The sequence below is a fragment of the Apostichopus japonicus genome, chromosome 21 (assembly GCF_037975245.1).
Source record: "Apostichopus japonicus isolate 1M-3 chromosome 21, ASM3797524v1, whole genome shotgun sequence".
In the NCBI taxonomy this organism is placed as follows: domain Eukaryota; kingdom Metazoa; phylum Echinodermata; class Holothuroidea; order Aspidochirotida; family Stichopodidae; genus Apostichopus; species Apostichopus japonicus.
The window spans coordinates 16157695-16175835 of record NC_092581.1 but is presented as its reverse complement, the minus strand read 5'-3'; the positions used below and the strand labels follow the sequence as shown (position 1 = coordinate 16175835).

The window sequence follows — 18141 nt, the reverse complement described above, 5'->3', positions numbered from 1 at the left end:
ATTGGTTGAAAACGAAAACAGGTCAAAGGTGATTAAAAGGAAACTTTGCATATATTTCAGAAAAGTTGAATAAACGAGCTGCAATTTTATTTCAATTGGGAAATTTAAAGTAAAGACGAAAACTCTTTAGAAACAGAAGAAAATTTAATATGTGAGTTTCTAAATTGAAGCTCGTTTTTCGCAAAAATATTTCCAATTCGATTTTTGTACGTGGCCACGACGTCGTCTGCATCACTTGTTCAATTTCTATGGATAGCCTACTTTCTCTGTTATGAACGGACGCAATGTGATTCCTATCCATTGCAACCATCAATCAGATTCTCTAAAGTCTAAAAAGGTCCCAGGTTGTACGTTTATTTCTAAGCCATAACTCAAGGTACTAAAATTTAACACTTATAAGTTCATTCTTGAAATTTTTACAGCTATTTTTGGCATTTTTATAAGTTCTAAACCTTAGTAGGCCTACTGGCTAGGCGTTCTAACCTAGTGTATTATTAGGCCTAGTGACAGTAACAGTGACAGGTAGTGTTATTACAAATATTCTTCTGGGTTTTAAAAGTCATATCTTTTCGATGTAAAAGCTACAGATATTATGCTTAGCCTTTATAGTATATGATCTTTATTTTCACTTTAGAGCTCTTTGGCCTGGCTTTCACAGTAACATAACATAGTAGCCTAGGACTACAGTAACTTAGTGTACACTTAAATTTAAATTAGTGTATATTATTTGGTATGAGATTATGGTATGGTAAAATCTTTACATTTAATGCAAAATATTGTTATTAACATTAGCCTAGTTTCGTAAATGATGATTTAGGCACAAAATAATTTTGATCTGCTGTAGTTTGTTAACAACCACTCCTATCAGTCCAGGATGTATAATTTATATACCACATTTCGAGAAATTCCCCTTTAAACAATTGACGATAATCATTTAAATGACTGGACCTTGAAGTCTATTACACAGATGAGGGAATTATTTAGTGTTCACATTTCAGTAGCAGTTTTGAGGTCTCAGAATTACGTCTCATTTAAAGTGCTGTGTTTCCTGTGTACAAAGCTGCTATACATCTGCTATAGTGCATATGTATAGCAATTTGTGATGGAAAAATACTAAATAAATATTTCCCTGCAGACCATTACATCAGTTTCTCATATGCAACGCAAGACTCAATGGGCAATATAAGGCTTTATGGACTCAAATAGTCAAATGAAATGTTTGGAATGTGACACAAATTTGTCAAGGATAAAAAAATTCATGTCATCCAAAGGTGCTCGATTTGTTATGTACACTTATAACTTATAAGAATATGTTTGAGTCATTAGAATTTATGAAACCATGGATAAACCTTATTACATACACTGAGAGGTTGACATCATCTTCAATATAACCCTAAAGGAGCATTCAGAGATTTTGCATATTTTAAAGGTGAATATCTGGAAATTGGAATATCTTGGATTTTAAAATATATATCACAACTAAATTTCTTCAGTAAGTCGTCCTTTGATATTCAGAACAAATTGGTGTTGGTCAAGGTAATGTTAAGCGATTATAACATACTGAAATAGCATAGAAACAAAATTCCAAATTTAAATGCTGCTAGAAAAGTTAGCTAAAACTTAAATCCTCAGAAAGTTTGCTGTAGGCCTAGGCTTGTCCATCATTCATGTGCAATATGCCTAGGCCTGTGCATTTATTCAAATAGATTTTAGTATTTATTTCTTTATTACAGAGAGAAAGAAAGAGAGAGACTACAATGAGCATGTATACTCCGACTCCAATTGTAGACACAGATAAAGTAGCCAGGCAGACTAGGCAATATTTACTATTGACAGAACTACAAGGAATGTCAAGGCAAATTCCACTGTAAGTACATTGTTTCTGCATCATTCTGACTGTTCTTTTTACAACATTGCCTTTTTGGTTCCTTGCTAAAAGCAAAGGAACCTATGTATTCAGGTTGGCGTGTGTGTGTATGTATGTGTGTGTGTGTGTGTGTGTGTGTGTGACGCTTAAGCTTGTATGCACGATAACTCAACAAGGGATGGACTGATCATGATCAAACTTGGTGGGTGGGTGGCCCATAGTGAGTAGATGAACCCTATTGTTTTTGGTGCCCACAAAGGTCACCAAAGGTCAGTTATGGTCCAAAAACCCAAAATACTAAAACTGCAATAACTCCCAGTGCCAATGTGCGACAAGGTTGATATTTTGGGACAAGTTGTGAACTGGTTAGGGAAACATTTTGAAACTTAACGGTCATGTGATGTGAGGTCACCAAAGGTCAATTAATGTTAAAAAACTAGTTTTTTTGCGATAACTTGAGAACGAATTGTCCGTTAGGGTTGGGAGTTGCTTCAGTGTAATCCAATTGTCGACCCACATCTGGGTGACCCTTGACCTCAATTTGACCTCTGGTGACCTTTTCATGTTTTGGGGATTTTTACAGTTTCGATGCTATTTTCAGATGTCAAAGGTACCTTCCGATCATAAATATGGATAGGTTGACCCCCGTGTGACCTTTGTGTGCGAACTTATAAGGGGTCAAAGTTTTCGGTCGGAGTTAGGATGGCTGTACAGACTTATCGTGTTGATTTTTGGAATCAGCAGATCAAACTACATTTGAAACCAAGGTCAAAAGGTCAAAGGTCACATTAGAAAAAATGTGCTTAGTTTGGGAGAAAACGGGCGAAAAAGAAAATGTTTGGTTTTGATGCTAGATTTGGATATCAAAGGTACCTTCCGATCAAAAATGTCAATGGGTTGACACCCGGGTGACCTTTGTGTGTAAAGTTATACAAGGCCAAAGTTAATTTTCAGACATTTAATGCAATAACTCCCAGGGCCAAGGTGTAACAAGGTTGATATTTTGGGACAAGTTGCAAATGGTATAGAGGAATATTTTCAAACTTAACGGTCATGTGATCCGAGGTCATCAAAGGTCAATTAATGTTAAAAAACTAGTATTTTGGGTGAGAAAATGGGCAAAGAAAAAAATGTTTGAATTTTTACAGTTTTGATGCTATATTCACGTCTCACCAATCAAAAATGTCAATAGGTGTATCCCAGGTGACCTTTGTGTGTGAAGTTATATGAGGTCAAAGTAAATTTTCAGACATTTAGTGCAATAATTCCCAGTTCCAAGGTGTGACACAGTTGATATTTTGGGACAAGTTGCAAATGGTATAGGGGAATATTTTCAAACTTAACGGTCATGTGATCCGAGGTCACCAAAGGTCAATTAATGATAAAAAACTAGTATTTTTGCGATAACTTGAGAATGAATTGTCCGTTAGGGTTGGGAGTTGCTTCAATGTAATCCAATTGTCGACCCGCATCTGGGTGACCCTTGACCTCAATTTGACCTCTGGTGACCTTTTCATGTTTTGGGGATTTTTACAGTTTCGATGCTATTTTCAGATGTCAAAGGTACCTTCTGATCATAAATGTCAATGGGTTGACCCCCGTGTGACCTTCGTGTGCGAAGTTATACGAGGTCAAAGTTAATTTTCAGACATTTAATGCAATAACTCTCAGTTCCAAGGTGTGACACGGTTGATATTTTGGGACAAGTTGCAAATGGTATAGGGGAATATTTTCAAACTTAACGGTCATGTGATCCGAGGTCACCAAAGGTCAATTAATGATAACAAACTAGTATTTTTGTGATAACTTGAGAACGAACTGTCCGTTAAGGTTGGGAGTTGCTTCAATGTAATCCAGTTGTCGACCCGCATCTGGGTGACCCTTGACCTCAACTTGACCTCTGGTGACCTTTTCGTGTTTTGGGGATTTTTACAGTTTCGATGCTATTTTCAGATGTCAAAGGTGCCTTCTGATCATAAATGTCAATAGGTTGACCCCCGTGTGACCTTCGTGTGCGAAGTTATAGGAGGTCAAAGTTAAAAAATATTAATGAGGTCACAGGTCAAACGTGAAAGACTCCCAAGTTGCAATAACTTGGCTACTATTTATTGGAATTTTGTCAAACTTGGTATGATATTGGTAGATAGTCTCCACACACTGATGTGTGTTGCAATTGATATCATGCATGTTTATAGGGGGGGGGGGGGCTAGCATTATTTCGTTATGAAAAGTTTGTATGCACAATAACTCAACAAGGGAATGACCAATCATTACCATACTTGGTGAGTGGGTGGCCAATAGTAAGTAGATTAACCCTGTTGATTTTGGTGCTCATTTCATGAATATTAATGAGGTCATGGGGTCAAACGTGAAATACTCCAAATTGCAATTACTTGGCTACTATTACTAGTCAGAATTTCGTCAAACTTGGTATGATGATAATGGTAGATAGTCTTCACACACTGATGTGTGTTGCAATTGATATCAGGGCTTAGCATTACTTTGGCAACAAAAGTTTGTGAGCATAAATTACTGTTGTTGTATTAGGGCTTTGTTAGAAATTTCCCTATGAATGGAACTAATGAACAGCAGCAAGGAACCATGAAATGTTTTCATTCTGGTTCCCATTCCCCAACTATCTTTCTTTATTTGTTTGATCATTCTCATCAATCAAGGACATCTGTGGTGAAAGCATTTTTTTAAAGTCTATTTACCAAAATGGTGTGGGTATTGGGTGGAGTGATTGGGTGCTTTCTAGTTGTCCACTGAGCATCTTACAGAAGTATCATTCTTTTCTTCCATGGTTGATGCAGGAAATTCCAGCAAAGAATCCCATGCAGCCTCTTAAGTTCCCTGGCTTATTCCTTAGTGGATGAGACAGTGTTTGAAATTGTGCTGCATCTCCAAGAAATACAACAAATTACCGAGAGAAAGTTAATGGAGCAGAGAGCCAAGTTAATAGAGTCACATAAAAGTAAGCCATGTTGTTTTAAAATTGTTACCCCAATCCCACTCTCAATCAAGGCTTTTCTAGTTGTTGACCAATGTTAGTGTTTTCATTGGTTGTTATTTATGGATAATGGTTCCTTTACTAAAACAGAAATAAAGTCATGTACTCTAGTCTAGGGTAATACTGTTGCAGCTCTGATTTTCGATGTGACTGAAAATCCGATATCTGGAGTTGCCTGTGAAAACATGCATACTCTTCTTGTCTTTCTGCAATGATGAGCAAATGTGTAGCATTTGTCTGTCATACCATGAAAAGTGACACTGAGATAAGTAGACCATGTAGTGTCTCAGTTAGGGTATTAATTTTTGTAAATCCTATTTAATTTTATATAATATGAGATGTTAGTCACTGAAAAATGCAGACATTTAAAAGGTGATTAAATTGAAGAAAAAAAAACAACAACATATAAATGATAAGTTCCTCTCAAATGTTTCTCTGTTTGTTTAACATGTATTCAACATAACATGTTTTGCCAAGTGCCACCTTTTGAAACAGAAGTATTTGAGTGACTTATGGGTTGTTTTTGCTCTCTTTTGGTGAAAGACCAGACAGGAAAACTGATCAATAAACTATTTATTCATTGATTATTAATTTTCATCTGCCTGTTTGTAAACAGGTCAAAAAGTGGAACTTCAAAAGAAACATGAGGATGCCCTTGCTGCTTGCATAGCAAGACCACACAATCTGCCTTTAACTAAAAAGAAAATAGAGGAAGAGACGGAGGTAAGAAACTAAAAGTCCTTATTTAAAGCTGATCCATAAATCCATAAAATATTTAATAAGTAATGTGAATAATGTCTCAAAGTAACCAATTACTCAGTGTATCTGTTGTATAAAAATTAACACAAAGGGCTACTATAAGAGTCATCAAGCTAACTATTACCGAACAATCTTTCCTTTAGTTAAAACAAATTTGTTTATTCAGCTTTCGTTTTTTTTTTTTTTTTAAATTCCTTCTGATTTTAATGATTTTAATGGAATGAGTTTTCTTCCAAAAGGCTTTGGAAACAAAGAGCAAAGAAGAAATTCAGAAAATGGATGAAAGGATAGTTTTGGAGTTGGATAACTGCGTGAGTGATCAACAGGGTACCCTGGAGAAGGCCGGTGTTCCAGGATTCTACCAAACCACAAATCCACTGGATGTACAACTTCAAATGTACCTACTGCAATTTATTCATAAAATGCGTGAAGGTATCGGTAATAGTTGATTTGCAATAATTAAATAGTCAAGTTATAGATGTTTCTTATAGCGATACTTTGTACAAGTTTAATTTCTGTTGTTTGAGCTGTGCAGTAGGATATGGTTTTATCTGGGTTGTCAGGTATTGCCGTACTATTGTGAGTGGTACAAAATAGTTTGATTTACGACTGATGATGATGATAAACTGAACATTCAGACGATGCTAAATTGATGCATGGTGCAAGTTTTTATTTCCAGTTGTTTCCTATCTGTGTATAAGAATGGTTTATCTGGATTGTCAGGTAGTGCAGTACTATTAGTAGTACCAGAATCAGAGGTGAGAAAGAGGGTTGGGGTTGGGGGGGGGGAGGTATGAATGTGTTAGGAAACATTCTTTTTCAGAAGGGTCTGCCAGGAGACACCACTCGAATGTGAACCAGTACACATTTTGGAAGCCTTAGGTGTAGACAATTTTTTTTGTACTGTGCTCGAGGTCTGTAGGAGAGGTATGTTGGAAGTGATGATAGCAGAGTACAACTTTACATGAGAGATGGGTGGGCCAGGATATATTTGTCAACCAGGGTGCATTCAAATTGTCACTTGATTCATTTAGATGAAAAAAGATAGGGCTTATTGTCAACAGTGATTCCAGCACTTGATTCCGTATAGCGGGCAGAGATAGATGGTCATTGAAAAGCATAGTGCTTTAGAATTCTTGTAAAAACAAGGAAACAGGTTGAACATATTCAACAGGTGGGGGAAGAGGAGGAGGGAGATTTACAGATACCTTTTGAGTTTTCTAATAGTTAAGATTTAGTAAATGCTATACATGTTATTTTATGATTTTTTATAGAAACCATTCAGATGTTTTCTCACATGCAATTCACTCGAGGCTGATATTTCCTATGTATGTATTTTGTAACTTAGTAAGTTTGTCAAATGTTTTCTTTTGTATCGTATCAACTTTACATAATTTTTTAATCAGCAGTTTGTACTAGTATTGTCTTTTTTTTTATTTAGAGATATGTAGAAGGGGGGTGTGCGTTGACTGTTTAAGAAGAGAAAGAAAACTAAATTTGCCATATTAACTCAGGAAAAACCAACCCTTGGTGCGATGGCATATGTAACCACGAAGGAATAAATTCTTAACAAATTTGACTTTTCTGAATGTTTCTGGCAGCAGAAGAGTATGTGACATTGTCATGGCAAATGAGTCTCCTTTGTACAATCATATCTAGAGTGAAGAGCGAGATATTGATATGGGATTTTCATCTTGTAATGCATAATAGTAAATTTATTCTTTGTTGTAAATGTCATGTTGTCTGCCACCAAGCTTTATGGTTATCAAAGAATCTTTGCAGGAGAAACCACAATCTCACAATGCTGTCAAGTATTTGAAGAAATAATTTCCTCGTTCAACTCTTAAGCGATCTGTTTGTTTTGTAAATAGTTGTATGCACTTCAAACGATTGAAATATAGTATCGTAACTGAAACTATTCTGGCAGAATCCTCTTCTCTTGTTCAATTCGCCTCACCGTGACAACTCTGAACAGCAACCTTGTGTGAAATTATTCATTCATATTTAAACCTTACATTAACAGTCATGTCTTTTCTCGCTTTTGATTCCCTAAGGACCATGGTCTTGTTGAACTCATTATCTCACAAAGTAAATGTTAGATAAATGCCATATGTACTGCTAGGGAGCAGCTCATCAGCAATAAAGATCTATTAAACACAGGCAATATTCACTCCTGAAAGATCATGATGATTTATTCACTGTTTTGATAAGGTCACTATCTATCTGTGTACAATGACTATGCACTTTTTATACAAACTTAGTCTCCACGTTTCTCAGCTCAATTTCCATTCGTGTTAAATAGTGCGTCAAAACGATAAATGCTGGCCCCTTTCCGTGGACTATTTTGGGCTCAGAGGTGGCATCCAAGATTTCTATTATGGTGAATGGCAGGGTTAAATATAGTGTGTGCCATGGTAAGTAGATATATTACTCTTATTTCTAAGGTGCCATAAAGGTCAATGGTAAGGTCCTAGTATGTAATAGATTATATTTCCAAAAAATGTTCATATTTGATAACTATTGTATTCCAGGATCGTACACAAAAATATGCATTTGTTCATGTATGATTTAAGCTTGAGACTTATTGTATGAAAGTGAATAGTGGCGTAGAGTGGCAAACAAGTACAAAATCTGGAGTGGGTGGAGGGGGATACATAGCAGATTTGAGGTTGTAGGGATGACTAAAGAACAGCAATTAAAGAGGAACATAGTAATAGATAATTATATTTCTGAAGTGTATTCCAGATTAAAATGAACCAAGAGATGTAAGCAACACAAGAGTAAAACAGATTAAACATATTAATACAATAACATTATGATAGGCATATATTGACAGCACAGCCTCACACTATTGTGGTTTTCTAATTTGCATTAATGCAAATGCCATAAAATCTGTGATATTTTCTCATTTCCTAGTGAAATGTTCAAGAACTCAATGCTAGTGTTTGTGATGGTGACAGCAATGGACATCTGAGATGTATTTAAAAAGTAACAAGAATATTTAACAAACATCAGATTTTTTCTTCAGATTAAAATGATCAAATGAAAAGAAAGAAAGAACTCTTGTCCAAACATTATGTTCCTAAAAAATGGGTTGACAAACTTTTCCCTTTTTTTCCAAAACCAAGGTCTGAATTGCCCCCTCCTTCCCACCCCCTAAAAATTCACATGAGACCTCATTTAATAAAATCCTGGGGTTTATGAATTAATCAATTGCTTGATTTTTTTATCTGAAATCTTATGCTTCTCTAGCCTTATCATAATAATCATGAATACTAACATGATATCTAAAGTAAGATATAAGTTAGAACGTAAGATACTAAGGTTAAGGTATATACTAAGATAGATATATTTATTTCCGCATGCAAGAATACACAACAATTAGTTTGAATTTTGAAGATAACCTCCATTGGTCCTTAATGTTATCAAACCTGATGTACAGTTCACAGATTTTGTCCATATGAAGATACAAGATAATATCAACCTTTAAAATGGATCACAAGCGACTTGATCATGTTTGTATCTGATTTAAGATCAGAGTTTAGACTTTTAATGCTCTCTTTGCTGGTTATTGTTCGTCCTTATGAAATTCATCCAGCATGAAAGACTAGCAAGGGTAATACCTGAGACTTTGAATAAACAGTGCTCTGCTTTGAAACATCACATTACTGAAAATAGTTCAAATGTGGTAAAGGGTGGATTATTATTATTATTATTTGAAAAAAAATGTTTTGTCAGGTGATCTGATAATCAAGAACTTTTAATTGTCTGCAGTGGCGAATCTGGGTAGAGAGATGCCAGTATTGATGGCTACAAAAATGAGACTACCAAAAATAGTCGTACTTGCATAAGAAAACATTGGTAGAGAATGTGGAATGCCCACATGCAAAGTGTGCTAAATTATTCCACTATTCTATGTTGTTTTGAGCAAAGTTATGCTTGCAGGTAAAGAACCTAGCCTGCCCCTGGTCTTTGAATCAGTTTTTGTTTTGGTTAGTAAGCAAACACCAAATATTGCATGAACAAGCCTCTGTAGTTTTATGAAATCTTCAGTGTAGAAATATCAACCATCCCATGTACATTGCACTAGGAACCTGGTAAGAGATAACATGTTACTTTCCTATTTATTGCCATTTAATGATATGGTTTCATATGTATTGTGAATCAATGAGTATAGTCGGTGGGATCAAATGGTTCACACACATAGGTAAGACTAGTGACGTCTTAATGTAGAGATCATCTGATCTGAACTTACACAGCTCTCCAGTGTTTCTACTGGGGGCTCAGTCACATCGGTCCTCACGTGCCTAATCTGTACTGTTTACATATCTCTGATTCAAAGTAACACGATCATTATGAAAGCTTTCACAAGCATGCCAACAGGGTGGATGAACTTGCGCATACACACGCCCTGGTGTTTTAGAAAACACTTTTTAAGCTGCCTAAAACAATCAGCTTGAATCGAAAGTTTGTAAATATGTTGCAAGAGATCTATTCTTCAAGTTTTCTGCACAAAGTTGTATATACCACTGGTGATCGACTCAAGGTACCGTTAATGATCTGTTGACAAAGACTGCAACATGTCAAGTTTGGCGGAACTAGATAGGGATGAAATGACGGCTCCCTTTGCTGATTTTGGTAAAGGCTGGAGAGTCTTGTATTGTCCCAAGATGTGAAGATGCTCAAATACTTTGTTGAAAAAAAAGGGATCCTAATTTGCCTCCCACACTGTTAGAGCAACGATCTGCTTTGGGTTGCACCCTTAGTGTTACTTTGACTACGCCTTGTAATATTGGCACATAATGTAATACAGTCTGAGATGTGCATCTGGTTACGAACAGCTGGTTGCTCGTGATAAAAGAGGATTACACTGTTTAATCAAAACCTGAAACTTTTGTGTCCCACGTAAATGTTATATCCTCTTTAATTGCAAACCTTTAGAGTTTAGGTCAGCCTATTAGGTCAGTTTAGGTCAGCCTTTTAGGTCAGTTTAGGTCAGCTTTCACTATTTCTGTTTCAATTTCCATGAAATACAGAAAACAGATCATGTTTTCCTATAGCTTTATCTTTTGATGGTTAACTATGTTCCCCTCCACCATAGGTTTCCTTAATGAAAACTTTATAGCTCTCTAAACTAAACCAAACTTAACTAAACTGTGAACCAAATCAGATTATAGTAAATTTGATTCACACCCTAGACTTGAAAAAATTCACACAGCAACTCATAGACACAACTGAAGTTTAAACATACTTTCACCTGTAAAATATATTGAATAAATGAGACTAATACAACCTTAGCAACTACAAAATCATATTATAATAAGCAAGGTTATTTGCAGAACATGCAATCCAGCAAGTTACTTTGAAAATCTTTCCCGGTCATGGGGCGCATTGAAATCCAGGTCCGGGCCAATGGCTACGATCCCATGTGGGTTGATGCTGCGGTGACTAGCCTGGTGACAAAAACATTCAACAATGATGATTATTAGTACGGTGGAGGGAGGAAAATACTTGAAAGACCCTTTTTAAAGCTGCTATTAAGAAAATGACCACTGATATTGACCATTTTGTGATACTCTGAAATCTTGGGTGCATAAATCAGTACTGACATACATACAACATGATACATAAATCAGACCCATTTGGATCCCAATATTTGCCTGGGTCGGTTTGCCTTCACAAACCCCACAAAATTTTCACACACTCCAGGTTAGAGAAAGATGGCCATAGACCATGTCCAATAAGAAGCTGCCAGTGATATAACCATTGACTAACTGCTGGTTTGCTTTTGAAAGAGTCGCACTTTTTGTTATGTCCTCCCTACATTGATGCAAGCTATTATTTCAATGAAAGTAGGGTGGGTGGATTGAACCATAGAATCACCCATATTACTGATCAACAAATAAGGTCATTAGAAGACTTCCCTCTTTTAATCCGTAACCCACATCAACAGTCTTAAGGAAGAAGGTTATCCAAATAAACTAGCGGTTAATTTCCACAGCGGAAGTTCAATGTTTACTTTAAGACAGCATTTTCGTCGATTAATAGGCTTTACCTGATAGTGCTTCTCAATATGTTCAAAGTCAACTGTCCCGGATATGCCAGAGAGCTGGTACATGTCCCGCACGAAACCCCAAATGTTAGGGTAATCAATGATACGTTTCTTGTTGCACTGGATGAACAAAAATAGGAAACAATTGGTTAGGTATCGAAATGAGGAACAAGAGGAGAAATTTAATATTTCATAATATCTGGCACTAAGCTGGGCATCCCAGTACGCTCCCCACCCATTCACACTCCCCCAATGCATTTTGTGGCACCAACATGTGCATTAAGAACTCTAAAATTACAGGACACAAATAGTTGTGCCCCTTCTTAAATTGTTTGTCCTTCCTTGAATTTTTGTACCCCACCTTAATTATTGACCCCCCCCACCACTCACCACTCAATCACAATTTATGTCTATGAGCCTGCCTAAAATGTGGGTACAAATGCAACACTACTGAACCATTCACTGTCTTTTCTGACTTAGGCTAAACTTTGACATGCTATTACACACGTACACAACATGAAGCGCAATTATGCTACACATTTAAAAGCATTTTTCGTTCCCAGAAATGAAAGAAATGTATCAACAAAACAACTGATGCATCAACAGGTCATCAATCAAAGTCTCAATTACCAGTTTGGACCTTTAACTAATCTGATTTTAGAGTCAGTTTCTCCGAAGCAAGAACATAAAATTGCGCTATATTTTTATTCCCAAAGTTTTAAGTGAGGAAAGATTTCAGCATTTCATGCCTTGTACTTGACTTGGAACTAACAAAACAATGTTTTGTTTGTTTAGGGTTACTGTTAAAAAATAATTATGGGTTACTTTTAAAACACAAGCAAGATGTTATTGCACCTTGTTTCAAGTTTTCAGGAACCGTGGATAATTGCATACTGACATATATAAATTTCTATTCACAAATATTTCCATAAAAGTAGCTTTTTACATTAATTTTGATCAACATTAAATAATGCATTGATATCAAAGGTACATAGCAATACTTTGCAAGCTTTATTTTAACATGATGATGATGCATGGAAACTCCAAAATTTGATGTAATTACTGATTAATACTGATAAAAAAGCTTTCAGTGACAACAATTTCAGACACTGGTTAAATCACATCTGTAGATACTCACTAATTTATTTTCACTTGGTGATGAAAACTTGAGCAGTACTTTGAAAAATTTACAAATTCAATTTAAAAAGAAAACATGCTTTTATGGAGTCTTCAGGAGCTTACCTTAAAGTGGCCAACGTAAACTTTATCGAATCGAAGGAGAGTTGTAAGCAAACGCACATCAGCTTCAGTGATGGTGTTCCCAGTAAGATACCGCTGCTTGCTCAGAATCTCCTCGGCCTAAAAAATCAAAATAAAATATTATTAAACTTTCTTTCAGTCTTTTGAAATCGGTAAATGCTGATGATGCTTTTTCCTCCCATAGTCTTGTGTGAGATGTGAACATATTTTGTGAATTATTTCAGCAATTTTCTGCACTGAAATATCAATGAATTGTAAATATTTTGCAATGGGCATAGGAAACTTATAAAAGGGTGTTGGGGGGGGGGGGAGATAGGTTGGGGGTGACAGATAGATGAAGGGTGTGGGACCCTTCCACGGAAATATGTTATTTTCGTAGGCACTCAACTAACCATTTCAATAGCCAGTTTTAGCAGTCTATGTATAAGGCTTGTTACAGTCAAAACTAGACACCCCATATCACATTTTAGTTCATAGACAATTTTCTTTCAATGAGGGCGCTAGTGGAATGATCAACAAGACAAGCTGAAATAAATGCATGGAGGTCATTCTGGTGTGCCACGGATGCAGTGATCAGCTTACATAACATGCCGAACTTAAAGGCATTGAAGACTCGCCCCAAACCGCATGCCGCGCTCTGAAAAAGTTAACTTCCCCCCTGCCCCAAAACAATATAGTCATAGTGGTGGCGGTGTTACGGTTGTTTGATACACTATAGAGGAAGGACATAAACATATGGCGGTTTGTTCTTATAGGGTGTGAAGACTCGCGCACAAAGAAACGTCTCATGCCGGTAATCTGACCTAGTTTCGAATGAGGTGTAACAGAAGTGTTAGACACCACCATCGACCCCAGAATATACACACACAGCTCGCTACCACCGGTAATTAGACACTAGTGTACAGTTTATACATGCCGCTATGGTCAATACCCACAACACAGTGTACATAGCAGCGATGGACATCTCAGGTCTAGATAAAAGTAATCACACGGTATCACGTTTCATTACTGTCTGCATTTTGTAAACTACAAGAAAAAAACTTCACTTGCAAGCAACGGAATGTGAACTTTTTTCAGAGGGCGACACGCAGTTTGGGGCGAGTCTTCAATGCCTTAAAACCTTTTCTTTTTGATTGGATAGCCAGAATAACATTGCTTGACAGTTGACACACACTAACCTTATCCAAACCTTCAAAAACTTCTTTCACCGCTTCATCGTAGGCTTCCTGGCTTCTTGCAAATCCGGCTCTGTACACGCCATTGTTTATCTGCCTAAAATTTGTTGTGAAAAAAATAAATCCGATGATTTAGCTGTTTTCAAGGAATACAACCAAATTTTGGTTGTCACGATTGAGACATATCATGCAAACTGTAATAACACAAGGACTAAACAAAGTGTACTTGCTTTTAAACTTCCATCAAAAACTCTTGAAAAATGACACCCCCTCAGGGCAAGGCATATGGTTGGGTATTAACCATTATATCACACAGTCACAGTTTTGTGTTATTCATGACAAAAACCTTTCCTTTCTCTTTGGCAAGCTGTCTCAAGAAGTTTCTGAGGTTACAAAGCTTCAGCTCATTATCTTCCAGGGTATTATGCATATAATTTGGCACAACTTAGTACTGAAATATTAAAATCCCCAATCCATCTTTTTTTCTTAGTCGGCAACCTTCCAAATTTTTGGTATATGTGGAGATGTTTTTGGTAAATATGGAATATATTTTGACATCTATGGAAATTTCCATAGATAGGCTATATTAATGGTGATGATAAGAAAGGAAGTTTATATCTATATGGTTTGGATAATGGAAATTTCCATATCATAACACTTCTCTCTCAGCCAATCATATACACCCCTTCAACCCAGGAGCAGATTCATGGCCAAGTGATGCGGACCAATGTCTCTGACACCCAGGTCTGGGGGGGGGGGGGGGGGGAACTCAGTTGCTACCTTCACCTGATGAATCCCAAAAATGATGAATACGCTAGTCATGTGAAATTTGCTTTTTTCTTGACCAATTATTTGACAGCACCTCAGCGTTGCCATTGCCATAGGAACATAAGAGCGGTAAACAACACATAATAATTCATTGTTGTAGAGCCCGCACGTGTGATCGAAACAGTCAAATCTTATTTTATGAGGAAGTCGATCTGTTACTACAAGCACCTTCAACAAAAGGACATTACAAATTGACTACATGCATGTACTGTATCGATAAAAGACAAAGCAATTACTATTTACAATACGGTCAGACATACAGTATGCACCCTCGACCTGGTTATCAGAAGGACCACTTCCAAATTTTGTTTTAATCATTTCCTTTTCTCGTTTGCATAAAACAAAGACAATTTCTGTTCTCTTTCAAAGTTGCTAATAACACAAGAACAATTCTTCACTGAACAGCAACTAAACTGTTTTGGATGACAGTTAACTTGACAGGTGATGAACTCACAAAAAACAGACTACGTACATTATAAAATGGCAGCCAGAATCTGAAGAATTACAAATAACAAAAAGGTAAGATCTCCTTCTCCTCCCCTTACCCTCACCTCACCCCTCTTATGCAGGCTATGCTCTCTTGGCATCCCTCTAACTTACACATAGAAACATACTCAGAGAAAATAGCTCATGATTTATAAAGGATGCAAGGGTGTATGGAACTAACCCTTTTCTTTGGTCCTACCATCCAGCAACATGGCAATAAAACTCTCCCATTTTAACCATTTCTCTCTCACACAAACAAAATACTGTTCCCATAGATTATGAATGCCACAGGGTACCCACAGGCAACAGCTACTGAATAACAGAGGATGATGGTGCAGTGAAATATCCCTTGGTTCACCGATGACCCACTCTTCTGCCATTCCCCCACCCCTGTTTTGTCTCCTCCCCCATCCCCTATCATCTTCTCCCCTTCCAGAACAAGAACTGTAGGTACTGAAATGAGTACCAATGTAATAGGGTACTCACTATAGCAATTATAAATTATATAGGAGGATGGTTACGATGGATGGTGCATCCCTCTGTCGTGATTCAACAATTCCCCTATCCCTCGCTCAACCACTGCCCCTCCACAGAAGTGACCTCTAGGATTTTTTTAGAAGTTCACATTTGGCCCATTTTCTGAAATATTTCTGAATAGCAACTCAAGTTTGTGCAAATATGTCAGTCAAAAGGAATTTTGTTGAATATACACGAGACGCATCACTATACTGTCAAGTTGTGAGAATTGTCAAAAACATACCAAGTTAACCTCGACTGTTCGTAAAATACTGAAAAGGGCAGCGCTATTATATGCAAGGTATGTTATTAAACTATAACAAGTACACTGATGAATCAGGAAGAGTGCAATTTGAGTAACCATACACTTAAAGCTGTCCCACCCCTGCCCCTTCCCCCCCAATAACCCCCAACCCACACCATTTCATAATGACTTATCAGTATTGAACGTGCACACACTGATGATAGACAAACAACCAGAGGTCACAGCTGATGGTTCATTATAATCTCCCTTGTGCACTACCGGTTCCTCATTTCGTTCCTTCCCTTTCAACAATTTGCAGACTGGTAGATGCCAATCCCGTTATATTTTCTACTACGAAGGTGCATAGAACTTACGGATAAATCCATGAATTCAATTCTTCAATCTGAGTACGCAAGTGCTCAGGATAAAGATCGAGTTGCTTTTGCTCCGGGGTGGTCGAAAACTCGTTGAATTCTGTGTTCATCATTCGAATGATCTCGGCAGATTCGTTGTTTACGATGGTATTGGTTTTCTTGTCCCATATCACAGGGACTGTAAAATTGGCAGCATACTCTGAAAGATAAATGAAATAGTAATGGTGAAACTTGAGATAAAATGATCCAACTAGAAAGCCAAGTGGCTTAATGATTCCTTGTTACATATACAATGTAATATAATTTTATAATGGCATAAAGTGCGATTAAGGGCCTTAATCAGTTCATGAGTGATTTCAATAATGGGGTTGGGGTGGGGGTGGGGGGGTGGCTAAATTGCATCATTATAGAGGCATAAAGCCAAGGGGTTGAGAGGGGGAAAAGCCACAAGGGTCCAACCTTGAGGCACCCTAAATCCAGAAAACAAAACAATGCACACATAATAATAATCATCATAACAATAATAATAATAATTCATATTATTATTATTATAATAACAATGATATTAATGCTCTAAAGCACTGCACAATAATGATAATCATGCTCTAAAGCGCTGTACAATGAAAACAAATTACTCAACAAAACAGACTTAAAGGCTATCTGAAATGAATACGATTTAACTTTACACTGAATAGAACATTGCAAATTACATAGAACCGAATAGAACATTGCCTTCAATGGTGACAGGTTCATTTATCATCAAGAAGGTGTGAAACTAAATCTCATTGCGCTAGTATGGTCTCCAAAAGCTCAGTTTAGCCCCCCCCCCCCTCCCACGTAGGGCCCCTGAGGTAATCATTATCCTGTTGCACTGGTGGAAAACCATTGAAAAACTTGAAAAGTCAGTCAGATGTACAGAATTGTCCCATGTTCTTGAAGGACCCCATGACTGTCTGAGTAATAAAACTCATCCGAATTACATGAATTAATTTCAAAACTTTGATTGCTCGGCAACACTACCAGCTATCAAGATATGGGAGTTACACTAATTATGTGTTTTGTTTTTTTCTCCTCCTCCGTCCTCAATGATATATTATTTTGGAAGTGCTAGAGTTTGGTTATAGTTAAAACTCACCGGGATCTGCCTTGAAGTAAATCTCCCGCACATAAGTGGCACCATTCACGGGGTCCAAGGTACACTTTGGTTTCTGTAAAAATTAAGGTCATGTCATATAGGGTTACACAGACAGCTGCTACAAAATCCAAAACATAATCAATAAATGTGAAATTATCAAAAAGATTGTTACATAAGAAAATTCCTTACTAATTTCCCTCCCAAAAACTTATTCAGTTTTTTTTCTATGTAATATAAATCAAAGAACTTTGAATCTGCATGGCTATTTAACACTATGGAGTGTTAGCTCAGTGGTTAACGCCGGTGCCTTCCAATCATAAGGTCCCCGGTTCGAGTCACCCCAATAGTAATGTATGTCGTCCAGTTACAGAGTTGTTGACAATTAACAATTCATAATCAAATAATCGTTAAATATGAATCTAAAGCCCGGGTCAC

General features: G+C 36.9%; 2 protein-coding genes across 4 annotated transcripts in view; one reads left to right on the top strand and one right to left on the bottom strand.

Moving 5' to 3' along the window:
• Positions 1 to 84: 84 nt before the first annotated feature.
• LOC139963041 (protein DGCR6-like) lies at positions 85 to 9351 on the top strand. Its single transcript, XM_071963499.1, has 5 exons — positions 85 to 376; positions 1734 to 1867; positions 4681 to 4841; positions 5494 to 5600; positions 5876 to 9351. The coding sequence occupies exons 2-5, from the start codon at positions 1758 to 1760 to the stop codon at positions 6083 to 6085; spliced, it is 588 nt and encodes a 195-aa protein (XP_071819600.1). The 5' UTR covers positions 85 to 376; positions 1734 to 1757; the 3' UTR covers positions 6086 to 9351.
• LOC139963040 (glutathionyl-hydroquinone reductase YqjG-like) overlaps positions 8358 to 18141 on the bottom strand; it is a 64260-nt gene continuing 54476 nt past the window's right edge. For all 3 annotated transcript variants that reach the window (XM_071963496.1, XM_071963495.1, XM_071963497.1), the window contains exons 3-8: positions 17707 to 17779; positions 16572 to 16770; positions 14127 to 14220; positions 12931 to 13047; positions 11692 to 11808; positions 8358 to 11089 (exon numbers count right to left, since the gene is read on the bottom strand). In XM_071963496.1, coding sequence (XP_071819597.1) covers positions 10994 to 11089; positions 11692 to 11808; positions 12931 to 13047; positions 14127 to 14220; positions 16572 to 16770; positions 17707 to 17779 — 696 coding nt within the window. In that variant the 3' untranslated portion in view covers positions 8358 to 10993. The remainder of the gene's footprint in view (positions 11090 to 11691; positions 11809 to 12930; positions 13048 to 14126; positions 14221 to 16571; positions 16771 to 17706; positions 17780 to 18141) is intronic.